At 48.2% G+C, this 27,220-nt stretch overlaps 2 protein-coding genes across 7 annotated transcripts in view; one reads left to right on the plus strand and one right to left on the minus strand.

Annotated features, from left to right (window-relative positions):
• Nucleotides 1–281: 281 nt before the first annotated feature.
• Nucleotides 282–26,244, minus strand: Pcsk7 (proprotein convertase subtilisin/kexin type 7). Of its 3 annotated transcripts, none has more exons than XM_047516046.1 (17): nucleotides 25,746–26,244; nucleotides 24,216–24,346; nucleotides 23,265–23,744; nucleotides 22,432–22,566; nucleotides 21,687–21,852; nucleotides 20,187–20,277; nucleotides 19,173–19,227; nucleotides 18,573–18,711; nucleotides 17,714–17,814; nucleotides 15,027–15,194; nucleotides 14,551–14,658; nucleotides 13,907–14,009; nucleotides 3,119–3,275; nucleotides 2,504–2,598; nucleotides 1,619–1,712; nucleotides 1,218–1,335; nucleotides 282–959 (listed from the first exon to the last, which is right to left on the minus strand). In XM_047516046.1, exons 3-17 carry the CDS (start codon nucleotides 23,730–23,732, stop codon nucleotides 594–596), a joined length of 2,364 nt encoding a protein of 787 aa, XP_047372002.1. In that variant the 5' UTR covers nucleotides 23,733–23,744; nucleotides 24,216–24,346; nucleotides 25,746–26,244; the 3' UTR covers nucleotides 282–593. The 3 variants fall into 3 exon arrangements, with proteins under 3 accessions (XP_047372002.1, XP_047372004.1, XP_047372003.1); XM_047516048.1 differs by lacking the exon at nucleotides 25,746–26,244 and adding an exon at nucleotides 25,636–25,655; XM_047516047.1 differs by lacking the exon at nucleotides 25,746–26,244 and adding an exon at nucleotides 25,427–25,560.
• The window catches only part of Rnf214 (ring finger protein 214), a 29,913-nt gene continuing 28,563 nt past the window's right edge, over nucleotides 25,871–27,220 (plus strand). The window contains exon 1 of one of the 4 annotated variants that reach the window (XR_007103848.1): nucleotides 25,871–26,449. The gene's annotated coding sequence lies outside the window, so the exon portion shown is untranslated. Of the gene's footprint in view, nucleotides 26,497–27,220 lie in introns of all 4 variants that reach the window. The other 3 variants (XM_047516051.1, XM_047516049.1, XM_047516052.1) reach the window with 3 other exon arrangements.

Genomic DNA, 27,220 nt, shown 5'->3' on the forward strand with positions numbered 1-27,220 from the left:
TCCTGCCACCGACTTTCCTAATGAAGTGGCATGGGCCCTGGGGAGCTGTGCCCTGTCTCAGCTGTGCCAGGAGCACCATACTGATCCTTCAGGAGGAAGGGTGATGACAGAGGGAGTCAAGGGCATGTTTAAAGTTGGCTTCAGACCAGGAGTGCAGGGAGGGATAATGGAGGCAGCTGCTTGCGGGGCAGGCAGTCGAGGACTTTACCCAGCCTCCCACAAACCCTCTTCCCCAGTAACCCAGTCATGTTCCTGTGGAGATACTCTCGGGCTAAGCAGATCACTGTCTTGCCCAGGAGAATGGGGGTGGAGGGAGGACTGCCCTGTGCAGGCACCAATCCCTTGTTTAGGACCTTCTCACCAAACCCTCCCAGTCAGTGGGAGACCCATCCTGTGTCTCTAGCCAGAATGTTCTCTAGCATCAGTCCTCTGCCACTTGTACTTAGGAAGGCCCTCACCCTTCCTGAGAGCAGCAGAAAATGCTGTTTAGGCCTCGGGTTCCAGATGTAAGCATTAGGACTGCTTTCTCTCCAGAGCGCCCCAAAGTTGGGAAGGAAGAATCTGTCCCACATTGCGTCGGTCAGGCCCCAAAGTCAGCAAATCTGCTCCTCCTTTCCCTGTAAGAGGCCTGAGGGTTGGTGCTGCTGAGGGCAGTCCAGGGCATTTTTGTTCTGGAACAGGCTCCAGTTCCCTTCATCGAGCAGGTCTGAGGTGAGGAGGCCAGAGGTGGTAGGAGAGCCCCCTCTGTCTGTCTCTGCTCCATCTAGATCCTTGCTGTTGCAAAGTGGCACTGATTCTAGCTCTGTCCCCTCTTCCTTGGATTTTCGGCTCTGTTGGGGCCAGTGGCAGGGTCCACTCCTACAGCCTGGAGTGGAAGCCACATTCCTCTGGCTCAAATATACTTCCAGCATGTAGTATATGGTCCAGAAGATGGTGAAACAGCCCACCAGCACCAGGGTCTGGGGAAGTCAGGCACCTATGTTAGGGACTGCTTCCAGCTCAGAACCATGAGCTTGGGCAGTCTCCCCTTCTGGGCACTGCCTCTCCCACCCCTACCCCTCCTCACACCCCTCCCCACACAAGGACTGCCCCCTAAGAGAAGGAGCAACTCTATGAAACCACTGTTGGGACCCAGGTCTTCCCCACCCTTGCTGAATAGCCCCAAAGACTAAACCCCCCAGCACAGTCCTGCCTGTCTATAGCTTTTGTCCTAGTACCTTGAGGGTGTTAGGGGTAATGGTGTAACCATCTTCCTCAGGAATTTTCAGCCCAGGTGGGCAGGGCAGAGCAAAGCCATCGTGTAGATATTTTCCACTCATGGCACTTTCTAACAGCCTGTGGAAAAACAAAGGGATAAGGACGCGCGCGCGCGCTACTGGACATGGTTCCTTTGCCATCTACCCTCACCCATCCTCCCACCTTACTGATGAAAGGAGGAAGAAAGCCCCACAGGAAACAGGGCAGGAGCACTGGGGGTTCCCAGCGCACGGCTCTGTCTACTGGTTTGAACCTGGAGTTGGGAAGCCCAGCTGGGATTCAGAAGGAGATGGGGCTCCCTGTGTGCCTCTCCCATCCCTTCACGAGTTGCCTTCCCTCTGGCACATGCAGCTACACCTACCTCTGTCTGTCCCTGATGTCTACTGGACTCCACACGGAGCCATACAGGGTCAGCTGCCAGTGCTGGAGGATGCCCACCTGGAGCGGCTCATCTCCTGGGTGGCAAGCGGGTAGTTCATGAGCAATGCCCCTCCGTTGGCCACATCAGCCCGCCCGCCTCCCGAGGGGACTCAGACCAATGGCCTGCTGTAAAGGTTGTCTAACTGTGTCCCACAGACCCGGGGTTCTGCAGAAGCACCTCACAGAGTGCCCTCAGGGTGGAAAGGGAAGGCTGGAAGGATATGCTCAGAGCAGAGTTGTGCCTTTAGCTTCCATATTTTAGGGTTTCAGATGGGATTTTTTTGGAAAGAAAAACTACCTTTCCACCAAATTAAAGGTTTGAAAACCACTGATCTGGTGAATATCTCACTTGACTGGAAGTTGGAAGGGCTGGGCTCAGTTTCCAGTCTCCTCATTGATATTGCAGATATTTAGTATTCACTGACCTTCACTACTATTGTGACTTTATACAAGTCACTTCAAACCTCTGGGCTGCAGTTTAAAAAAAAAAATGGTGAAAATGAGTCCTGCCCTTACCTGCCTACCAGGGCTGGCCGAAGGATGGTTATATGTGAAAAGACTTGAAATGTGGTTTCAACAAGGAATTTTTGTTGCTATCCTGAGGAAAAATGGATCAGTCACTTCTCCAAGGAATAGTATAAATGAACAGTTTTAGAGATCAGTGCTCAATTTTTGGATGGGGCAAATTTCTTGGCATCTACCCTCTTAGCCACCGGCAACCCTGTGTATTCCACATGGGACAGCTTCTGGGGGGACTCTGAGAGCCAGAGGGACCAGAAGACAATCAGGAGAGGCAGGGCACTGATGGAAGGGCAGGGAGGCTCACCTACATCCCTGATAACAAGTCTGTAGATGCCTTTTGCCCTTTCTCCCCAGCACCGCACAGTGGAGAACGTCCAATCGTTGAAGCCATTGGGATCCCTAGGGAAAGAACAAAGCAGAAAACATGGAAGGCACAGCACAGGGAGCTGACCCTTCTCCAGAAGCATCATTTTCTTACTGTAGCAGGCACAGAAAGGAGCTATAGTCATTTTGGAGGATGTCAAGTGGGGTCCTCAAGGGCTGCCCCTTGCTCCTGGGATCTCAGGGAATGAGGGACTTGGTTCCATGTGGCAGAGTGGAAAAAGCTAACCTGGAGAGAGCATGGGCCTGGGAGTCCCACACATCTACATTTATTCTTACTCTCTCAGGTGTTACTAGCTCCATAACTTGTTTACTCATCTGCAAAAGGAGGTAACAAAGTCTACTTCACAAGGTTCTTTAAGGATCAGAGCAAATACATGTAGAGTACAATGCCTAGCACATTGTCAACACTTGAACACAGCATGTGATCAACGGCTTCCTGCTGCCAGGGATAGCCAGTGCCACACTTGCTTTAGGAGAGTGCCAGCATCCATTTGAAAAGACTCTTGTTGCAGGGGTCATGGACAGGTGTACGTACGAGTCCATGCTGCGGGGGGCGCCGATAAGGGACATCATGCCACTGGGGCAAAACAGTTTCAGTTCCAAGCTGCCGCGTCGTGGGTGAGTGATGGAGACTGTCACTGCCACATGCTCCAGGGTCTTCAGTCCTGACATCTCCAGGTCCATCCTGCTGACTGTAGGAAGTCAGGCTGGGCAGCTGGGAAACCAGCCCACAGACACTTACGCCCTCACTTCATCCCAATGTACGCAAAAGCCCGAGCTTACTGATGTCACACATACCAACATCTATGGCAAACTGAACTGTGACCCGGTGTACACTGGAATGCAGTGGTGCTTTGAAGTTCATAACCTAGTTTAGAGTATAGATGGGAAAATAACATACACAACCAAGACCCAACTGAAGGGCTGGAAATGAAGTTAAGTGGTAAAGTGTCTGCCTAGGATATTCAAGGCCCTGGGCTTGAGCCCTAGCACTGCAAAAACAAAACAAAACAAAACAAAAAAACAAAACAATAAAAAACACAAATAAAAACCCAATTGAGTAACTTCATTTCATTCATGCATCCAAAAATTATCTACTGAGTACCTCCTAATTTTCAGGCACTGTATTAGATGCTAGATAAGTTGGATATGAACCCTGCCTTCTATTTGCACATGGAAAATGATATGATACGACATACATAATTGATAAGGGAAAAGACATGAGTCAGGTGAGTTGAGGTAGTAATAGACATGCTGAAGAAGGAAATGAATACTGATTAGGAGAAGATATTCTAGAAAGGGGAAGTGGTGTTTACAAAGATAAAGGGGTAAGTGGCATATATAAAGAGATGAACAAGTCTTATATATGGAAGACAATACAAGATTAATTTTTTTTTTCAGTACTGGGGATTGAACGCAGACCTCACACTTGCTAATTAAGTGCTCCACCACTGAGCTACATCTCCTATCCTTTTTATTTTGATACAGCATCTTGCTAAGTGCCCCTGGCCTCTTGCCTTACCTTCCCAAGTCACTGGGTTTATTGGCATGTGCAACCACACCCAGGATAAAATTAATTAAAACAAAACTACCAAAGTAGATAAACTTTGAGGAAATCATGCTGAATGGAAAAAGCCAATCTCCAAAGGATACATACTACATGATTTAACTTACATGACATTTATGAAATAATATAACTGAGGAGATGGAGAGCAGATTTGGGGTGGCCAGGAGCTCGGGATGGGAAAAGAACATGAGTGTGAGGTAACTTGAAGAAATCCTATGATGTCATATTCTGGACCCTGGTTAAGGTGATGGTTATGCAAAGCTGCACACATACACAAATACCGACTGCATGTCAACCTGGTAAAAACTGACCCATGTGAATTGTACTAATGTTAACTGCTTGGTTTCGGTATTATTATTGTGTATGATGTGATTGGAACAGGGGTGCATGAGATTAACCTGTACCTTGTTTTGCAACCTCCTATGAATCAACAATTATTTCAAAATAAAAATTTGAAATAAAAACTAATGAAGTGCAAGACTCAATTGGGGCTTGTTAAAAAATTAGATAGCAATAAAAATAATTCTTTTTAAGTAGACACCACTGTATTGGTTTTATAAACTTTCATTTAAGGAAACCATCAGGTTTACTATTTTGTTAGGACTCAAGTGACACTCATCTGTTTCAATTGAATCTTTTTAAAGGAACTTTTCTTCCAAGAATTCATTCCCAATGCAAGACAGAGAGCAATATCTTCATTTATAGATGAAGAAGCTCAGAGAGGTACTAGAAAGGAGGGGAAAGGAGACATAGGATGGGAAGGGCTTTAACATTTTTAAAATTTTAAAGAAGCATTTGAGAACTATTGTAAATTATTGAGCAAGGATGCAGTTTAATTTAAAAATGCTTGAGGAAGATTTATCTAATAGCTGTTTGTGGGTAGGATGAAACAGGGAAAGGAAGATCAGCTCACTCTAGGGGATGAGGCGATGTGTGCATGGATAACTGGGACAGAAGGAGAAAGGAAAGGCCCAAGGTACTCTTTTTTTTTTTTTTTTTTTCTTTTTTGGTCGGGGGAGACAGTTATAGGGATTGAACCCAAGGCCTTACACATGCTAGGTAAACACTATACCACTGAACTACATCCCTAGGCCTTTACTTTTTAATTCTGAGACAGTCTTGCAAAATTGTCCATACTGGCCTTGAACTCCCAATTCTCCTGCCTCAGCCTCCTCAGTAAATTTGATTACCACCATGACCAGTTTTTTGTCCTTCCTAATCCTGATCTCCTCTTAGACCTCTCATTATATTCAGTGAAGAGTGACAGTTCTCCTTCTTTACTGTGACATCAACATCCATGAGAACTACCTCTCTAATGCCATAACTTCTTTTATTTTTGGTACTGGGGGTTGAACCCAGGATGCTTTACCACTGAGCTACATTCCCAGTCCTTTTATTTTAAGACAGGGTCTCACTAGGTTGCTGAGTACCTTGCTAATTTGTTGAGACTGGTCTTGATCTTGCAATCCTCCTGCCTCAGCCTCCTGAGTTGCTGAGTTCACAGGTATGTACCATCATGCCCAGTCTAACTCCACATTTTTTACTTCCCATATCAACCACCTATATCCAGGACCATACCCCAGGACTGGTTCACTTCTGAGTGGAAGAGTAAGTTCCACTGTATTTCTTATTATGTAAGCAATACAGATTAACTGGAGATAAGTTAGAAAAGTAGATGAGCAGAAGTCAGAATGGGTGTGGTGGCACACAACTGTAATCCCAGTGGCTCGTGAGGCTGAGGCAGGAGGATCGTTGAGTTCAAAGCCAGCCTCAGCAACTTAGCGAGGTCCTAAGCAAATCAGCAACACCCTCTCTCTAAGTAAAATATAAAAAATGACTGGGGATGTGGCTCAGTAGATAAGCGCCCCTGGGTCCAATTCCTGGTGCAAAAAGAAAGTCTAAATGTAAAGGCACCTATAACTCCTGATAATATGTTGGTGATTGTCTAACACATCATACCTAGCCTCTGTGTGTGTGTGTGTGTGTGTGTGTGTGTGTGTGTGTGTGTGTAGGGTTTATTTTGTTTAATTCCACCTGTCTCACTTTGTCTGAAAATACCCCCCTCCTCTGTTTGCTTGGCCCTTCCTTTCCTTGCCATTCATCAAGTTCCTTTCTTCAGACTGGCCAAGGTCCTGCAGCTCCTCTCTCCAACACTCTGTTTACACCTCAAGCTCCCCTTGCTTTCTTGTCTGTTCACAGCAATCTTGGGCAAATGTCAAACACTGGATCAGCCCAGTTATCCATCTTCTTGGAAGGATCTCCTTGCTTATGTTTTTCCTTCTATGCACAAAAAAACAAACATAAATAAGCCCTTTCTCCATTCTTCATTTCCCTCTGCCTCCTGGTTTTAAGAGCATAGGCTATGGAGCCATCTAGCCTGGGTTTAAATCCCAGCTCTGCCACTTATTGACTGTGAGAATTGAATTAGTTGCCTTATCTATAAAATGAAACTGGTAACAGCACCTATGACACTGTTGCTAGGATTGGTTATAGTATCTGTACCTAAAGTGCTTAAAACAGTGACCTACCAAATACTAAGCTTACATAATTATCATGTATCATTCCTTTTCCTTTACTGCCAAACTTCTTGAGAAAATCTTATATATTCACAATTGCTAGCTTGACATTTTTTTCCTATGAAAATAGTATTGTATGTACTTTTTTTCAATACTGGGGATTGAACCCAGGGCTCACCCATGCTAGACAAGTGCTCTATCACTGAGCTATATCCCCAGTTCTTTTTCTTTTCTTTTTCTTTCTTTCTTTTTTTTTTTTTTTTTTTTTTTTTTTGTGGAGCTGGGGATTGAACCCAGGGCCTTGTGCTTGCGAAGCAGGCACTCTACCAACTGAGCTATATCCCCAGCCCCAGCCCCAGCCCCAGTCCTTTGAACTTGCGATCCTCTGGGCTCAGCCTCCTGAAAAACGGGGATTATAGGCGTGTGCCATGGTGCCCAGCTGCAAGTCCAGTTTTAAATGTAAGTTGATTCTAGAGTGCCTATCATGAAGAAGAACAATTCCTTACTCTCTCCCTCATCTTTGTGACCCATTCTCTAGAGGCAAACACTATTTCTGGTTGCTTTCTTTTGGGATCTACCTTCGTGTTTCTAGATAACAGATACGTACAGCTATTTCATGGTTTATCCAACTTTTTTTTTCTTTTGGAGAAGGGGTCTCACTATGTTGTCTTGAACACTATGTTGCCTGACTAGTCTGACCTCTGGGCTCAAGTGATCCTCCTGCCTCCACCTCCTGAGTAGCTGGGACTACTGGCCCATGCTACTGTGCCCAGCTTTCATGGCTTATCAATTTGAGACATTATTTATTGACTTTCAGTATGACTGATGAGAATTGAACACACTATGCCCACACCTTCTCTCCAACTTGCCCTTCTTTCTGCCTTCTCAAACTAATTCTATAATAATTTTTAGTTAGATCAATATTTTATTTACCTTATGATGACCCTATAAATACAATATGGAATTTAGCCAAGCAGCATACAAAGATTATGTTTCATATCCTAAATGACTTGTTTCTCCTCTGGAGTTAATAATTGCCCTGGGGTTTTTTTTTGTTGTTGTTGTTCGTTTACTTAAATTCATATCTCTATCACTGATTCTCCCCAAACTGCACAAAAGAACCATAAAACATTCCTGAATACCATTTTTCTAAATGAATGAACAGATCAGAGGCTCCCTCAATGATATTTGCCCTGGGAATTCTCTCTGGAGCATTCTTGTCCCTTTCCTACCTGTGGCACTGCTGTTGAGCTGGGACCTTCCTTTATCCCACGTGGGCTTTTGCTTCCTCTCTGCCCTCCTTCTCTTCTTCCCTCTCCTCCTTCCTTCTTTTGCTTTCTTCCTTCCCTTTTATTCTCTTGGTTTAATTCCACTGATTGACAATAATCATTGATTGATAAGACTTTCAGAGGACTTTTTTCAAATGGCTAGTGATTCCTATTATCTTCAAAAGCCAGTTGGAAGCTCTCACCACAGATGGAACATTTCACCTGGAAGGTCCAATGTTACTTGGACCAGGGCCTGATTATGTCACTGCAGGAGCCCACACGTCCGCATCTTTGTCTTTTGCCAAGGAGTCATTCCATTTCTCCATCAAGGAGCTTCTGAGCTCTTGGCTGCAGTGCCCTGGGATCTGAGCAGCTGGCTTCATGGAGAGGGTCTCCTTTTCTCAGTGTAGTCCCTGCCTCCCACTTTGTGCTGTACCTGGAGCCCCTGACTCTGGAGAATAAACTTCCTGACTCCTGTATGGAAAAGGAAGGGGCTATCACCTGGCTACTAGGATAAGAGAAGATGACTGGAGTCTAAACTGCAGCTGACCCCTATTTTTAGTCCCATACTTTGTCTTCTATAGCACATGGGGCCTCCAAGTTCTGAGCCTTTTGGGTACCATGGCAGGAATGGGATTCAGTTTTCTTAGCCCTGCTCACTTCTCCATTCTTTTCCATCTTCCAAAAATGTGATGAAATCTTGTTTGATGCAGTCTTCTCTCTCATTCTTTTTGTCCTTGTGCTTATATCATTTTTATTCCTTTATTCTTATTTTTGTAAGGTTTTGGGAGAGAGCAGGAATAAAAGCATGGGTTCAATTTGCCAGCTATGACTAGACATCTTCTCCTAGCCTCATTAATTATTTAGCCAGCTGCAATCTAGCTGGTGCCCCTGTGAATACACTGGAGTGATTCTTCCCCAGGTCGCCAGTGGGCTCTTTGTTAACCCCGGTCATGCTCTTCAGTCCTTGTCTTACTTGCCTCTTTTCACTGAAACCATCCTTTCTTCCTATAATGCCACTCTCCTGATTTTTCTCTTGGCTTTCAGTTTATTACTTCTCAGTTTTCCTTAGAAACTCCTTTTCTCTGTCCACTCATTTAACATCAGACTTCATCCTGAGTCCCCTTTCATACTGTGTACATGTAAATCCTGATGATTTCCAAGACCTTTTTCTTCCATGACTCCCAAATTCATTACACCCAAAATTTATTTATTCAACTGTTTTCTAGGTAAAATCTTTAAAGGTTTGCAGAGAAGCCTCAAATATAGCATAGCTCAAGTTATCTTCCCTAGTTCTCTTTACTTCACAGCCTTGCCCACATCTGTTTCTCCTCCTGGATTTCCAATTCCACCTGATAGCATCACCATCTAGTCCATCACCCAAGCTAAACCTGGAAACCTTCTCATTTGTAACTATTTTTAAAAACAAAAGATAATTATACTTATTTATGTAACCATATATAAATACTTAAGTATAACATTAATTTTATATATATATACACTTTTATTATAGAAAACTTCAGACATATATAAAAGTAGAGAGAACACATGTTCTCAACACCTAATTTCAATAATTATTGATCTATTTGTTTCACAGATGACCTCTACTTCTTCCCTCCCAAATTCCTTTTACAGAATCCCCAGGCAGTGAACCAGTGTATCAGTAAAGATTTCAGTACATGTGTCTAGAACATGAGACCTTGGGCAGATCTTTGAAACCTCTGTCTCCCTTACATCAACCTTAATTGGTGACATTCTAACTCAAAGGCTCCTGCAGGTTTTAAGGTAAAGAACAAACACAAGGTCTATCTGCCACCTCCAGTTTCCAGTCTTCTCCTTCCCTGCACACCATGCTCCAGCCATCCTGAATTACCTACAGCTCTCTGAAGATACCCTTGACTTTGCACATGTTGTTCCTGCTGCCTGATGTCCTTTTCCTCACTTTTCTCCTGGCTAGCTGGTATGGTAAAACTCAGGTTCCTTAAGAACCTTTCCCTGCTGTGCTCTAAACGCGTCTGCGCTGTCTCCATGGCTGTGTCCATGATGGTGCACTCTGTTGCACACCACACTCTCACCCCTACCACAGGGAGAGTTCCCTAGGGGCAGAAGTCACTTTTTATCCCTGAATCCCTAGAATTTTTGTAGTGCCTAGGGCAAAACAAGTTCTACATATTTGTAGAATGAATGAGTGAATCAAATCAAGAGATACTTCAGAGGAAAAAAAAAAGAAGACTAAACTGCAAGGGAAAGGCTAGGAGACCTGGGGAGCTGGGGAGAGGAGGGGGAACAGAAGGACTGAAAACTCCAGAGTTTAATGTCTGGGGGACTAGGGAGTGGTAATTGCAATGACATACGTGGGAGAAAGTTGGAAAGAAAGCTGCCTTTTGAGCTGGGTGCAGCGGTGCATGACTGTAATCCCAGTGGCTCAGAAGGCTGAGGCAGGAGGATCTCAAGTTCAAAGTCAGCTCAGCAACTTAGTGAGGCCCTAAGTAACTTAGTGAGACCCTGTCTCAAAATTGTATATAAAAATGGGCTGAAGATGTGGCTCAGTGGTTAAGTGCTCCTGGGTTCAATTACTGGTACCAAAAAAAAAAAAAAAAAAGCTGCCTTTTGAGAGGTGATAATGAAATCTAAAATTTTTTATGTGTTAAATGCAAAATAGTCTTGGCAGAGGTGGAGAAGAGCACTGAGGTGGCAGAGAAGGGACATAAAGGAGAATAAATGACATGTTATGAAACATTATGAAATAAAATAGAATCCAAAAAGGAGTGCTTGTCTGTGTTAGCAATTTACACAGTGGCATATCACATCCATTTTTTAATTGTGTGGGTGGGGACTGGGTGGTAATGCATGTGAATATATTACAATGACTCCTACTTGAATTCAATGAGTTAATAAATGAAATGAGCTATTACTGGGTGTGCGTGGTGTGTAGCTCAGTATTAGAGCACCTGCCCAACATGCGCGGGGCTCTGGGTTCCAACTGCAGCACTGCAAACAAAGGAAGAGTCAATACTTACAACAGTGCATGGCACACAGAAAGCACTCAAGTGTTAACTGACGATCCTCATTATTATTATTGTTTGGTCTGTGGTAAGTTGAGGACTTTTTCACCTCTTACCCTGTTCCAGAAGATGCCCCAGTTTGGTGTGCTCATAATCTAATGAAAGCTCTGACAATCTATCTTCACCCGTGAGGGAGTGGAATAAGAATTAGAGGAATTTTGTGCAGAGATGGAAGCTGAAGTCATAAACATGGAAAGGAAACTGAAGGAGGACAAAGAGCCATGGAATGAGTCTTAGAAGACACTCACAGCTCTGGAGCAGTAAACAAGCCAACCAAAAAATGGGGTAACTTGGGCAGAGGACAGAGAGGACTAAGGAGTAAAGGGGGTCACAGAAGCCAGAGGAAGAGAGGAGTTGCAATGAAGCCCTCATTAGTAAAGTCAGAGTCCAAAGAAGGTTAACAAGGATGGACTCTGAACTAGTCCCTGGATCAGTCCAAGAAAGGGGCACAGTTAGTGGTGAAGTGAGTCTTCCAGGGCAGAGGGACTGCGTGATGAGAGGGAGCAGCGGCTTCACTTAGTTCAGTTGAAAGGCTACTGGTCGAAGGGAGGTGGGGACTTCAGTTGGAAGGTGAAAGGAAGGAGAGAGGGAAAGGTGGGCTGAAGAGGGAAGACATAGAGAGGTGAGGAACAGACTCACTGTGTGGGTAGAGGATTAGCTAGCATACTCAGACGTATGTAAGGACAAAGGATAAGTGCAAATAAGTGTTCAGGAATCTTCTAACCCACAGACTTTCTTCTAGAAGTCACTCTTTCCCAAACTCAACTCTCCCTCCTACCATCCTATGTCCTATGTCTGGCAAAGATTTTAGACCCAGTGTTGGATTAAGAACTGAGGGAACCCGTCCCTTTTCCTCCTAAATTCCCCTCAGTGGGGAGAAACGAAAACCTGTCTTCCTCTTCAGCAGAGCTGTAGAAGATGGCAGCCATCAGCTATGTGACCACTTAAATTTAATTATAATTAAATTCAGTTAAACTTCAATTCTTCAGTCATACTAACTACATTTCAAACATTCAATAGACCCATATGTGTTCACAGATCTAGAACATTTCCATCATGGAAGACAGTCCTGCAGGACAATGCGCTGGAGTCTTAGAGGTCTTTCATATCCTCTTCTATTTTAGGGACATTCAGCTCCTTCTACCTTATAAAAAGTTCCTTTTCTAGCTCCATACAAGGAATCATCTGGATTCTGTTAGGAAAAAAAAACTATAGCTTTGCTGTAGGGGAGGAGGTTTCTCAACTGTCTGGAACTGAAGTGATCAGTTCTATGCTCCTGGGACTTGCTTCCTTCTAAGCCAGTCCTCAAGCTTACACCTTCGCTCAGGGGTGAAAGTAGTCATGTCAAATCGCCTTCCCTGGCCTCTGAAATGAGCATCAGGATTGCTTGCTGCCCTGGATGAGGGCCTCACTAGCCAGCCTCCCTGGATCTATCCCTCTCTCCTCTGTATCCTTTTCTGTCTCCTAGACCATCTCCCACTCACCTCCCTTTCTCTTTGTCCTAGTGACAAGAAGTTGCCAGATGCCTTGATACCTAGGGAATTTTGTCACTCTGGGGCAACATGCTCTCATTAGTGGGAAACAGAGGATGACAAAGCTGGAAAGGTCCCTAGTCCTCTAAGTCAACTTCCTCATCTGATAGATGTGATGGCAAACAGCCCTGAACAGGAGGGAAAGGTTAAAAGGCATGTGATCCCCAAGACTGTGAGTGTAAAGCCGGGTTTTCAATGAAACTGCATTCCTGGGTGTGCTTTTGAACTTCTCTGCCTTGGCTGATGCCTTATGCCCTTTCCAAGATAGTATTCCTTTTACGGAAAATGCCATGACTGGAGCCCTAGGTCTCCCTTTGGATGCAGGGAGACTGGCAAGAGCTGCACATGCTTAGGGAGAGAAACTCAACTCTTCTTGGTGAAAGCTCCATCCAAGGGAGGTTGCCCCCTCCCGCCTTCCTTCTGGGCTCGCTCCTTTGGCCACTCCTGCCATGGCTCTGGTTTGACTACTTCCTAGGAGGACAGCAAACATGAGGACAGGGTTCTGATCTGGGTATGAAGTGTGATGTCCTTCAACTTTCACAAAAAATAGTGAGTAACTCTGCTTGTTAAAATTCCTCAAAATACAATAGAAATAAAACAAAATCCCCCAAGGAACTGAGGGGTAAGGAAAACTTGGAAATGCGCAGAGCAGCTGTTGGTGTAACTCAGTGGCACAGCACATGCTTAGCATGTGCAAGGCCCTGGATTCAGTCCCTGGCACCAAAACAAAACAAAACAAAACAAAACAAAAATGTGCCTACATGGGGTCTTCTAGTACAAGCATCTGGGTCCAGTTGCTTTTTCTCTGGGAAGGGCTTCCGCCTCTGTGCTCAACATAAAACCACATCACTGACTTAGGAGATACACCCCACCCCCACCCCTTCAGAATTCTAGCAACCCTGGTAACTCTAGTGTAGGGGATCTCATACTTTTGTCCCATTCCCAACAGACCTCATCTGGCTCTCTCTCTCTCTATGAGATAGACCCGAGAATCAAAGGAAAGAGTGCCCAACTCTTTTACTTCATCCAAAGGCCACTAGGATAGAATGGTCTTGTACACAGGAACTTCTTTCAACTCCTGCTAAGTCTCCCAAGTCCCACCTCCATCCCGCCCACCCGCCTTCCTAGCCGGTTGCTCAGCAGCTCCTTTTCGCTACTAGGAACTCAGGAGAAAGGTCTTGTTTAAGCAGCCAGGGGGCCAGCCAACTCAGAAGCAGCAACATGTCCTAAAATGGTCAAAGAAAACTCCACAGGTTTGGCTGGAGCTCAGCTCCTGAAGGAAGGGGGGAGAATCTCGCAGGGAGGACGAGCTTCACTTCCCCATCACCGCCCAGGCCTCCACCCTAAGATTAACCCTTCTGGACTGACTACTTACCATTCCACAGGACCTCCAGGGAGCTGGGTAACCTCGGAATAGCCTTGTTCTCTTTCAGCATGGGACTGACATAGGAAGCTAAGTAAGGGACAGATGTCCAGATCTGTTAAAGAAAGGGGGGTATGGCAAATCAACAGACTCCTCTCTCTCTCTCTCTCTCTCTCTCTCTCTCTCTCTCTCTCTCTCTCTCTCTCACACACACACACACACACACACACACACACACACACACACACAGGCCGATGTGATCTTTAAGGCCTAGCCCTCTATTTTTTCTCTCCTGTCATCATCTTCTTTCACTCCTGAGGCTCCTGCTGTCACCCTGGAATGCTTCTTAGGGCATCGAGTCAAGGAACCAGAGAGATGGTTATGTCCAGGGTGCACAATGAGAACTGGAGCACCTGAGAGGCCCCAGCTATCCTCTGCTCCCATGGACTCTGCCAATAAGTCTGGGAGCTTCAGTTCAGTGCTGAGTGGTTTTCATCTGCAGTGACCATCAGCTGTGATGAGGGTGAAAGTGGTTGAGTCAATGAAATGAATGAATATTTATTAAGTGCCTGCAGTGTGCCAGGTGCTGTTCTAGACCTCGTGCCTTTCATCGGTTACTCCACCCTGGCCATCCCACCTTGCCAACGCCTGTTCACCTTGGCTGCATTGACGAGTCTCCACGCGTTGAGCAGTCCGAAGCCATGCTGGTGGCTGTGGCTGAAGCCTGCCTCATTGGTGAGCCAATCTGCACGGCGGTCCTCGTACTGAAAGCAGAGGCCTGGTTCAGTCTCCTACATTACCTACATCCTCGCTTTCCACTTGCCAATCCACTGAGGCCACCAGGAATGGATTCCCCCAGGAAAGCTGGGACCAAAGGTCAAAGTCCCATGATGTCACCATCCCAGCAGCTTGCTTCTAGAGAGGGAGCCCAGCCAGAGCTCTCCTTTGCAGGAGAGATTCAAGTGAGTTTAGGCCTGTGGTCTTGATCGGATCCCCACACCATCTCTCACACATACCATTCTGAAAGGGACTTGACACCTAACATTGGGGACATTTAGAATCTGAAGCCTGCTGATACCCAAACCTTGGGGCGGGCTGGGTAGGGTCACTTGTCTACCTGCCAGTATCTCACCTGGGTGGCTGTGAAGACAATGATGTGCTGGACATCACGCCAAGTGAGGCAGGGCCGCACCTGCAGCATGAGGGCTATCATGCCAGCTGCCAGAGGTGCTGCAGCTGAGGTCCCTGTGTGGCCCTCTGTGCAACCAGTGCCCTTCTGAAGATCCCAGTCAGTGGTTACCTAGGCAGTGGAAGGGGGAGCGGAGAGGGTTAGTGACCGAGCTCCAAGGTATGGAGGGAGGGGAACCACTCAGTCCTCAGAAAAACCCTCTCTGGTGGGTCCTTTCTTTGTCAGACCAGAATGGGGGCCCACTAGCAGGAGAGAGGAGACCCTTAGTCCTTCTGGCCCCACAAGGAACCTCCACATAATCAAAATGAAAGTTGCTCCTAAAGGCATGATTGTGGAAGAAAAGGAGATGGAGACGTGAGAGGATTTTGATGCAGACAAGAATTTCCTATTCTTGTTCCTCTATTTTCTTGCTACCATTCCCAAATTCCACCCCAAATCCTTCAACCCCTACAGTCGCACTAGACAGAGGAAGTGCCAGGGGAGCTGCTGGGCCTCAGTTGGAGCTGGGACAACAGTGACAGCATCAGTCAAGGAAATACAATTTGGCAGCTCAGCCACTGGGGCTGAGGCGACATGGGTGCAAACACAGGGAGTATGTTCCAGGGAGGCAGCTGTGTCCTTGCCCACTCAGGCTTAGCATTGGCTCAGTGTGTACACAGTCCGGCACCGTGCTCTGTGGCCACCCACAGGATAAGCTGCCTCTGTGCTCTGACTGGTGGCTTAGCTGGGTTTTCAGGAGCCTCCCTTTCCACTTGTGGTTCTGATCTGAGGTGTGACAGTGGGGGAGACGGCATCTGTCTGGTATCAAGTTCTTTTCATGTCCCATCAACATGGAGCCTCCAAGGGATTGGCTGAGGAGGACCCTGCCTGAACCTGCTCCACTATGTGGCACTTGGATCCTTAGCCTGTAGTGCCAGCACAAAGACTCCGGAATTCCTCTCTTCCAAACTTCTCTTTTGGGTAAGATACCAGGGTACCAACTTCTGCCAAGAGCTGCCCTTTCTCCATTGTACTCATTGCTTCCCTCCCAGCTGCTACAGCAGCTGCCAAGAGATGTAATTTTCACCCAGACACTGTACACTCCCAGAAGGAAAGGGAAAAATACTTTCCAAGTTGTAGTCTCAATGAGGTAGGAAACCCCGTTGGTGCCAGGAAGCAGACTGATATTTTCCTGTTAAGGAAACAGCCTCCGAATGACAGTCCAATGTGCAGCTGTGAAGCCTGTGAACTTGCCCAGGGTGGCGGCAGCCCTGTGCAACCAGAGGGAAGACCAGGGGAGCTCCCCAGGCCATAATGGTGGAAAGCACATGCCCGCACCCCTGCCCTTAGAAAGACAGCTCCACCCAGCAGCCCTGGTCATTGGCTAGAAACCAGCAACGGGAGGTTTCCAGGGCAAGGACATTCCAAAATGGAAACTTGGCTAAATAAACTCTTTTCATTTCTGGATAAATTATAGTTTGGATGGAAGGTAGGGTGACGGTGAGAAGCTGAGTTGAGTTTGGAGGGGGGAAGCCAGGTTCTACAGAGCAACAGTGACAATGGCTAGGGAGCCGTCTTGGGAACCTGCCTAGGGCAAGGGTGAGTGAGGTCCCCCAGAATTCTTCCAGGGTGAGTAGCACGGTATGTTCCTGCTCTTTATCCAAACCCAGCCTGGCCCAGGGTGGGAAACGCCAGCGCATGGACCCCAGGCTGCCCAGCAAAGCCTCTTTTGCTTTTTACTTCAGTTCACTCCCTTTCTTCTTCTCCCTGCGGTGGGGGAGGAGGGAGTAGGGGTCAACTGGCACAGAGCCTTGGAACATTGTGTTGACTAGAAGTCATTTACGGGCATAACAAAATTTTAGTTTTGGAAACTGAACTTGACCCTGCAGGAAGACAAAGCTGCCTAATTCCCAGTGGCCCTGGAGAGAACTTCCAACCCAGCCACTGGAGAAATCTGACACCAGTTGGCTCCAGCCCAGCTCTTATTGGAGCTTCCTATACCCATGTTACACTGTATGGGCAACAGGGCCAGGCAGGGAGCTCTAGGATGATGATGGTCCATAGAGCTGGCTCAAACCTGCTTGGAAAGAGCCCAGCACAGTGGGTGCAGGCAGTAGCCACTGGATCCTTCAAGGTTCCATGGGCTTAAGCAGCTCTGGTCCCCTGCTTCAGTTTCCATGCTATGGCTCCAATGATAGCTCTAGGCAGGAGCTCTGTGGGGTTGACAGGAGACAGGCCCTCTTTTCCACAGAGATAAGCACTGGCTCTACTCTTGAGGACCAACATGACAGAACTCATAGAATTCTGGGAGTGCCATGATTATATTTCTTAAGCTCATGGAAAGTAGCACAAACCCAAATTCTACCACAGGGATACATTTCAAAGAAGTTGTTTAATCATTGCAACACTTGTTTCTATAACAATATGTACATTTTTCCCAAGTTAAAAATTTTAAGATCAAAACCGTTCATGAAGATTTATGGAGTCCTCGGTGGTTCTCCCAACAGTGGCATGCCTTAAGAGTTACAGATCTGTGAAGGCAGAGGAGCCTGAGGAGTGGAACCAGAAACAAAAGAACACCTTATGATGCCAGAGAGGAGTCTTTTGGGAAGGGCAGGGTCAGGAGGGCAGAGGGACTGGGAGGCACTCACAATGCTCCGGAGCATCTTGTCCCCACCACTGAAGGTGACTGCCAGCATTGAGGCACATTCCTCGGCATAGAAAGGCATCCGGCCCTCCTCATCCACAGCACCTGGGCACAGAGGGATATGGGAGCTGAGATGAGGAAGCTGCACAGCGGCCTGATGGTATCAGAGTTGTTTTAGTTATTATCTGAGGGAGCCATCTTGAGTGGAAAAATGATCTGAGCTGTCATAGAATGCCTATAACTCCATCTGAATAAGCAGCCTCAAGTGGCAGAGAGTTTTCTCAGCCCTATGACTATTCTTCCTATGGGCTCTGGGGCAAAATCAAGAGGCTTCCACCAGTATACCTAGTTACTCATTTTTTCCCAACATTTACAAAGTATCTACTGGGAGTCACATACTGTGCTGGGCAATAGGGCCATCTAGAAAAGGCCACATCCTGATCTCAAGAAACCTACAATCAGGTAGGAAGCTGAGCAAGTAAATAAATATACTTGTTGTGACAAATGCTATGATAATTGAGAACACAGGTAAAGGGCACTTAATTTAGGCTAGTAGGGAGTCAGGGAAGGTTTTAAGCAGGAGGCAAATGGGCCATGGAAAAGAGAGGCCAGAGCAGAAGCTTAGTGGTGGCTGGGCTGGAGGTACGGAGGTGATCTTTAAGGAATGGTTGAACTTGTTCGTAGGGAAGCCCTAAGATCCCAAGAGCAGGGCTAGTTCTATTTGAGCCAAAGAGACACTTGTGCTTATACATTTAGATAGACACAATGATTCCCCAAAATACATGGTGTCTGTCTGACACACACACATACGTTCTCTCTCTCTCACACACACACACACACATACAGAACCATCAGGTCACTACCTATGGTGACTGTGTAGATGGAGTTGGCATAGCCATCATAGTTGCAGTTGTCGTTATGCTGGCCTCCATTGCCACTGGCTACCACAAAGATGCTCCCAAAGCCCTGGCGACCAGCCATCACCCCGTGTTGCAAGGCAGCCTGAGGAGCAAAAATGTCAGGTATCAGTTGAGGAGCTCACAGAAAGACCTCTACCTACCAAACCAGCCACCCTCTCCTCCCCTTCTAGAAAGAAAAGGGAAAAAATGTTCAAAGGGCACTGGGCATGGGAGAAAGAGATTTAGAGGTGGACACGGGATGGGGAGGGAGTTGTCCATTTGATGGATGCACTCTGTTTATCAGATGACAGAGTGGGGCCAGGAAAGGGAGCTGCGAACAAGATCAAAGGGAAAAAACTTAAAAGCGTTGCTTCAATTCTCTGAGTGGTGCCCCCTACCCCAGGTTAGCTGTGCTTTCTTCCTGAGAGGAGGCAGCTGAGCTAGATGGCAAAAGTCTGGCCTTGCAAGTGGGAGTGAGTGGGAAAAGGGATCAACTTATAGTAGTTCTTCTAGGACTGAATGACAAGAGTGTCGAGGCCCCTTGTCTTCATGCAGTTCAGTTACCTTTCCAAGCTGGTGGGGGCCATCAACTGTCTTCCCATCATCATCTGGGCCCCAGCTGTTGAGAAATATACACAGGGAGCAGCTTGTGGCTGTGGCTACTCACTCAGGGACTCCCAGTCTCAGCTGGCCACCCTTCTGCCTGTGGCTCTTACTCTCCTCCCAAGGGTTCTAGTTCAGAACTCCCCCCAATTTTTTTTTTTTTTTCCCCCATACTGGGGATTGAACCCAGGCCTTGAGCATACTAGAAAAAACCCTACCACTGAGCTACATCCCCTCCACTTGGATTCCCATGACTAATAGACCTAGGGCACAAAAGTCCATCTCTTCACAGGGGAACATAGAAGTCTGTGCTAAGGTTCTTCTTTTCCCTGGAAATGTCTCCAATTTAGGACTACTTTATCCTGCCTCTAAAAGTCCTTTCTCAGGTCCCAGGGAACAGGAGACTGTACACAGTGGTAAAGAGAAACAGGTTACTAGGGTTCTACTCCTAGTCTTGATGGCAAGGCGTGAGTGAAGGGATGTTCCATGTGGGTCAGTTCTTGGTTCTTAAGCTGAATTTTCTGTTGTCTAAGAGGAAACATATCTTGTGGTTGATGTCAAGGATTTAAGAGGACTTGTTAAGGGAGAGGAGTAGGTACTATCAATACCATGGGGCCACCTGACTCCAGTTCCTTCTTATCCAGTCTACCAGAGCCATAACCTGACGGCAAGGACTGCTTCTGGGATTTAGTTTACCTGGGGTGGAAAGGATAGCCCAATTTCTCCTGGGGGCCTTGTAAGTTAAGAAAATTAAAAAATATGGGCAGGCTGGGTACTTTTTGTGTGGCAAACTGAATACTGGGATGATGGGAACTTAAGACTGAGGACCCAGTGGCTGGAGATCTGAAGAAATGAGCCCCTCTTCTGACCTGCCTGAGTCAACCCATTTTGCTGTCCTTTTGTTGGAGGATTCCTCCCAGGTATGCCAGCCTCCTGCTCTCTACCTGCTCTGCCTCCTCTGAAGCTCTGCCTCACCTGCAGCTGTAGATGTCATTGATCTGATAGTGCTTGTTGAACGCCACAGCCTCCATGCTGTCTGTGAGTGGTCCGTCCAGTACCCGGATACCTAGGCATTGAAGACATACCAGCTCCTCACTAATGCTGGCCCTGTAAGAACTGTCAACGGTGCTAGTTCCCTAAATGGGGGGCTGGGTGATGGGGAGCTACATGTGGGAGGCATACTTTTTCCCTATTATACTTTTCTGTACTTTTTGAATTCTTATACCATGTATTTATATTACTTGTCCAAAATTAAAAAAAAAAAAACAAAAAAAAATTTTTTTTAAAACAGTGCTAAGGGTCAAACCCAGGGCCATGTACATGCTAGGCAAATACTCTACCACTAAGCTACATTCCCAGCCCTTTTTACTTTGAGACAGGGTCTTGCAAAGTTGTCTAGGACGGTTTTGAACTTGTCATCCTGCCTTAGCCTCTTGAGTAAATGTGATTGCAAGCATGCATCACCATGCCCAGCCAAAAATATTTTTACTAACATGCTGGAACTTAAGACTTTAATGATCCTGGAGTCTGGTACAAAGAGTGGGGCTAGAATGAAGCTAACCAAGACTCCCTTATTATTTTCACACATCATCATGTAAAGCACCTAGTGTAGAGCTTAATTTGTCAAAGGTGTTCAGTAAATGGTGTTCAGCACCATTACTACTCTAGGGATGCCTAGTTTTACCCTCCAAAGTAGGGTGGGTCACATCCTGGTGGACCATGTAGGGACAAATGGGGCTTTGAGAAAAAGGGAATTGAACCCTGAAAGTTTCAGGCCCCCTCTGTAGTCTCATCTGCAGAAGGCTACTGCCCTCTGCTGGAAATTAATAGAAATACAGCCAGCCCATTGGGTCCGTAGGTTCCCAGGCATTTACTAGGAATCAAGGGGAGGGCTCTCCTATTCATTCCCTTCACCTTCTGTCATGACAAAGACTGAGAGGTGAAGGAACCACAGAACCTCTTCTAGTTTAGGACTGGTTACTCAGCTCTCTTGAAAGGATGGAAAGCAACTGTGACCATGAGTAGCACTGGGGGTTGTGAGGTGGGCCTGTGAGAGCAGCCTCCATATACAAAAGAGGCTGGGAAGGAACAACAGATGAGAAGACACTTTGTAACATATGAAAATATGAGTATAATGTAGTCAAGTTGAAGGAGTTGTAACGAGTATTTGGGTCCTTAATGGGGCACATATAATCAGAAAAAAGGAAGAAACTGATGGGGGCGGGGGGGGCGGGGGTTGGGCCTCCAGCCCACATCAAGAGCATCTCTACTTTTATCTGTTTTATAGAGTGGGGCTTGCTGCTAAGAAAACATGTTTGAAAAAACAGTGAGCTAAGTGTCCTATTAAGGGCTTACCCTTTGCTCTAGGCTGTGCACACTGGGGTGGAATAAAGTTACACAATGGGGGTGTAGGGCAGGGAATGACCACTGTGGCCACAGGAAAGTCCCTCGAGGCAGGTGGGAAGCCCAAATTACCTGCTATGCGGCTCCCATAGGCTACGCCCACCGCGCAGAAGCTGTTGTTGGGCACAGCAGCAATCTCTCCTGCACACCGTGTGCCGTGGTGGTTGCCATTTTCCACATCCGGGTGGGGCATGGGGTCAGGGTCATTAGAGTTGAGATCATAGCTACCCTCGGGGCTCTGAAATATTGAGGGGTGACATGTGGTCACTCACTGGTTAGAGGGCTCAGGGAGAGAAAGGAAGTGGGAGTTTGGGATTCCAAGCAAGGGCAGCAGGCCCATCTCTCTTCAAACCACAGGGGCTACAAGATATGAGCAAAGGACACTGGGTCAGAATGAAGAAGTGCCACATCTCTCAGCATACTTCTCTCTGGCCTATTACAAGAACATGCCCAAATTTCTTAGATAAAAGAGATTTAGGGCTATCTGAAGGTCATGCTTTGGAGAGGGGAAGGTACTCAGGACGGTGGAAAGGGAAGAAGTTGCCTACCCGGGCCACTCCTTTCTCTCCAGAGAGGGAGCAGCAACAGGAAGCAGGAAGTACCTCCTGGGATTGCTCTCCCTTGGGGTTGGAGCCACCTGTTGTGCATTAACTGCCAACCTGGAAAGCTGGCAGGGAAAGGAGAGAAGGAAGAACAGCACCCCACCTCCCAGACTGTTTGGTTTGGCTCAGTGCCCTCTAGGAAAGGGGGTAAGACTGAGGCAACAGGAAGAAGGGAGTATGCCATGGGGTGGGAGTGGTCACCCCAGGTCACTCACATAGTTGGGTGCAATGTCCTGGATGGTATGCTCCACTCCGTCGTCCACTACCACCACTGTCACCCCTCGCCCAGTTACATTGCGCTCCCACACACCTGTCACGTTGATATCCCTGCCAGGGCTCCGGCGGTTATTCTATAGGAGAGATGGGGTAGGAATCCAGTGACACGCAGTCCAGCCTAGAGATAGACAAGTTACAGCTAGTAGCCCCTTTTCGCCTATGAACTTCACCAAAGAGCCAGACAGAGGTTACAGATCAAAAGAGTACTGGGAAACAGAACCAAGGGAGGCACATGACAGCTCTGCCATGACTCTGGTCTCCAGGGAAGGTTGGCATCACTCATGGGCGACTCAGGGTGAAATGGTGGCTAGGGTTACGGGTTGGATAATATGATTATTATGCAATAATGTCAGTAGTTATCACATATGAAATAATTTATACTGTGTGTCAGGTATTGTTCTAAGTGCTTCATATATATTAGTTCGCTTATCCTAGTCATAACTCTAGGAGGTAGGTACTTTATAGTCTCCATTTTGCAGGTGGGGAAAGTGAGGCATAGAGAGGTGAAGCAGCTTGCCCAAAGACAAATGCTAGTTAGTGGCAGAGCTGGAGTGTGAGCCTGGGCAGCCTGGCTGCAGTACTCATGCCCTAAGCACTGCAGGACACTGGTTCTCCAGGGAAAGTAGGGGCTGAGGTGCCATACTACCCAGCACCCAGAAATATCCCCTCAGGCAAAGGATGAGACAAGTGAAGAAGGATTTGGTGAAAAGCCTACTAAAGAGCTAGACCAGAACTTCTCCATCTGAAATGGACACTGCAGGGCTGGACTCACCAGGTGCCACTGCTGTGGGTACTTTGGGTCATTGAAGTGGACGCTGCGCTTGGCCCGCTTCAGCAGTCTCTGCTCTGAGTGCCAGCGCACAGCTTTGTGCCTGGTCAATACAGCCTCTGCCTGTTGCCGGATGACCTCCACCTCCATAGCCTGCCTGTGCCCAGCTGGCTGGACAAAGAGGTAGTGCCCCTGGAGCTCTCCAATGCGTCCAGCATTCACCAGTCCTGCAGCCTGGGCCACAGTATGTGCCTGCTGCTCCAGACTTTCTTCCTCTTTCTCACCTTCCAGACTGTCTAGATGCACAGCCCAGCTTAGCCCCCCTGTGCCCTGGGCATCAGGCCCACCTGTCCCTGCCAGGCCCATGACCCAGGGAACCAATAAAAAGAGCCCGGCTAATTCCAGCCAGAGGCAGGTGGGCAGGCCCAGGGGGGCATCCAAGTGTGGCACTTTCTGTCTCCCCTTCGGCATCAGAGCAGCAGGCTGTGGGCAAAGAGAATGGAATAAAAGAGATAAAAGAGGGGATAACCACAGAGGTCTGAGAGGGTAACTTTGAGCTCTCTCCCCTGGAAACCAATCTCTATTCCAATTATGAAACATTTGATCCTCTCTTTTTGATCACGTTTACCCTGGACCAATGAAGCTAAGCCCCAGGTGGAGCATGGGCCAGGACTAACCCCAGGGGATGACCTCCCATGGCATGATGTGCCAAACCCCACTACACCAGATAACCAAGAGGTATCCAGTTGCTCACAGGCTCCAAGTGCCTCTTCCCAATATTACCACTCTCAGGGCTCCAAGGACATGTTACTTCCACAAACAACTTGTAGCAACATGACTGTTCTTTAGGAGGACGCTTCCTTTCTTTATTTTGAAGGGACAAATCATATCCCAGCTGACTTTAGTCTAGTTGTCCTCAGGGCTAACTCCCATGCAATGAGGCTCCATTCCTACCTGGGCTCTCTGTGAGGTTGAGCTCCTGATTTGGCTAACCGCTTCATCCTCATTTTATGCAAATGGAGAAAAAGTGCCACCTTCGCTGTGAGTACTGTTGACTCTGAGCACAGGCTGAAGACATGTGGGCCCTAAGAACAGAAAACAGTGTCCCACCAATCCCAGAGGAACAAGCAGAGGCTAGCCAAGGACTAGTCGCCAAGGACTAGTCACCCAAGAAGTTGGACAACGATAATTGTCATTGCTAGGAATCTAAAACCAGTCATAGACTGGAACAGCTCTGGTACAGCAAGGTCAAATCAGTACAAAACCCAGCAATCCTATTCTTGTCCGATCATGGCACCCTTTTTCATTTGTTTCCCTAGAGGCCCTAGCAAAGAACTTAACTGTTAGTCCAGGGAGGTAGCAGGGTGAAATAGGAAGAAAGTCAGAGAATGAAAACAAAACAGGTATGAAGGGCAAGAAGGCAACTGGGAGATAAGAAATGGCTGGAAAGCTGCACTGAAGAGATGCCCTGTAACCACCTCAGCAGGTTGGTTTGGAAATGAAGGCTCAGGCTCTGAACCTGTCCTCCAATTGCCCAGGATCCACAGAACCAGGTAAATGGTCTTAAAAGCACAAAAACAGATGAAAGGGTCAAATTAGAACTGGTGGGCCACCATGGGGACCTGCAGATGTGGTGGTTGGGCTCCTTTAAAAGCTTCTGCTGTCTACTGATTCCAACTGGGGGCCAGCTTTGAACTCTGACACACACCCAAAAAGAATCAACTAGAAACATTCTGGAAAAACAGGTATTTCACTGAAGACTCCTTGGAAAGGGAGAGAACTTAGGCTACCTAACATTTTCCTCCAAGAGTCTCCATTCCATATTTCTCTCTTTTCCTCTTAGGTTCCAGGGCTTATTCTCTCTCAAATTCTTCCCTGCCCTCCAGTAGCCTCCATTGTCTCAAGATACTCAGGTGTCTTCCCCAGACCGCATGCTCTACTAAGTAAAAATTAAACCTTTTTAGATATTCAGGTAATGAGCCATCTAGGTAGGCTCCTTCAGCCTCAGGACATCCTACCGCAGATTTCCGGAAGAAAGAGAAACTCGAGCCCTTCCTGTCCCCCACAGGCAGATCAGCACTTTTATCCCCTGGACTTCTGGAGAAGTAATCTTAAACACCTTTTGAAAGATCTCCACCTCGCCCATCGGCTAGGCCTATCTTTACCTTCTTCTCAAAGAAGAAGGGCCACTCGAAGTCCAAGAAAATGCTCCTAAGCGACTGTCCTCCTTGCAGCCTCTACACACTGCTCATAGGAACCAAGTCATGTCCAGAGGCTAGTTTCACCGATTCCCCCTCCCCTGTCCTCAACTGCTTCGTGTAATGTGTCCCTTTCTTCTTTAGAACCGGGGCCCCGAACCGCTGGGACCCCGCACCAGGACTGAAAGCGCCTCTGTGCAACGCCCTCCTCCTTAGACGCCGGCTGCTCTCAGTTCTGGGCCACCCGGACTTCCAATGTCCAGTCCCCACCTACTTCTCAACTCACCAGCCCGGCCGCAGCTGCCGCCGCCGCCTCCCTGCGGAAACTCGCGGCTTCCCGGGAGCCCGGGAGCCAGTGACAGCAGCATCACTTCCGCTCGGGTGTCGCAGCCAATCAGCTGAGGATCCTCCAGCCCCCGCCAACTCATCGGGCCCAGCAACCGGTGCTCCGGAACGGAGCCTGCAGGAGGCCTCCGCGGAGCGGCGGCAGGGCTTAGGCTTAGCTCGGGGTGCTCCAACGCCCGGAGTTCTCTGGGCGTCTTCAACAGGATCCCTCCCCAGAGTGTACTTCTGCTTCATGGCGTCCTCAGAAAAGGGCCTTTCGGCTCCGACCTTTAAACACACTGCGTTGCTCTTCTTCCTCTGACCGTCATGGCCCCGACTCTCCCTCTAACAGTCTCAGAAGGGCTCCGGTCTCCACCAGGCCTCTTTCTTTCTTGTGGTCCGAAGTGCCTCTTCCCTGCGCCGGGGCAGGGTCCACTTACATCTCAGGGGTCTTCACCAGCATCGCTGCGCCCTGGGCGGTGCTAGCTCTAGCCGCCAGAGGGCGCCGTCTGGGGCGGCGCGGAGCCGACGCGGCCTTTCCTCTCGCTGCTCGAGCCTCGCCCCCTCCGTTCGTGCCGCCGGAAGTGGGAGGTGTCGCGCGCGGGCCGGCGCTCGACCCCTCCCCCCGTGGCTCGGCCGCCCCCTCCCCCCGCTCCGCCCGCTCAGGTGCGTCCCGTCCCTCCCCCGTTCCTCCCGGGGGCGCGGCGCGGGAGGTGTGTGCGGGGCGCGTGCGCCGGGGGGCGCTGCGGGGCTGAGGGGTGGGGGCGGGGGTCGTGATGGGGGGCGTGGAGGGTGCTGAGAGGACGGGGGCGGGTATCCTGGCCTAGAAGTGGGACGGGGGCTGGCAGCGCGGTCGGGGGGATGAGGGCAAGGTGTGGAGGTGGCTCTGGCCGAAGCAAGCGGTCAGCTTCGCAGTCTCCTGTTGAGGGTGGCCAGGACCCCCGCCGCTGTTTCACCCCATTGTCCCCTTCCTGTCCGTCTCCCGTTCTCTTCGGAGGACCCGTCGCCCCTGGCGTCGCCACCTTGCTGGTGACCGCCGGCGGGTTGCGGGAGCCTGTTGGGCACACCCGGCTCTCCAGCCAGATGTACCTCCCCACCCCCCGCCCGGGTTGGGCTCTGGCCACGGAGTGGCATGTATGACCCTTGCCCTACGGTTCCGTTTACCGGGCACCGATGACCACGACCCAAGACTTTGTTGGAGGTAGAATATTTGCACTTAAGAGTAATGGAGATTTGGGGTCTCTTCTTCCAGGAGCTTTATATAATGAGGGAAACTGAGACACAGGCAGTGCTTGAAGTGTTGACACAGCCTGGTCTCCTTATCTGCTCTGTGCACACCTAGGGTTCAGAGGTATCACCGGGGTGCTGTCAAAATAAAAACGAGAATGTTCACCTCTCACCTCCCAAGGGTTGGTTGGTTGGTCCCCCCCACCTTCT

Source organism: Sciurus carolinensis, chromosome 11 (assembly GCF_902686445.1).
Source record: "Sciurus carolinensis chromosome 11, mSciCar1.2, whole genome shotgun sequence".
Taxonomy (NCBI): domain Eukaryota; kingdom Metazoa; phylum Chordata; class Mammalia; order Rodentia; family Sciuridae; genus Sciurus; species Sciurus carolinensis.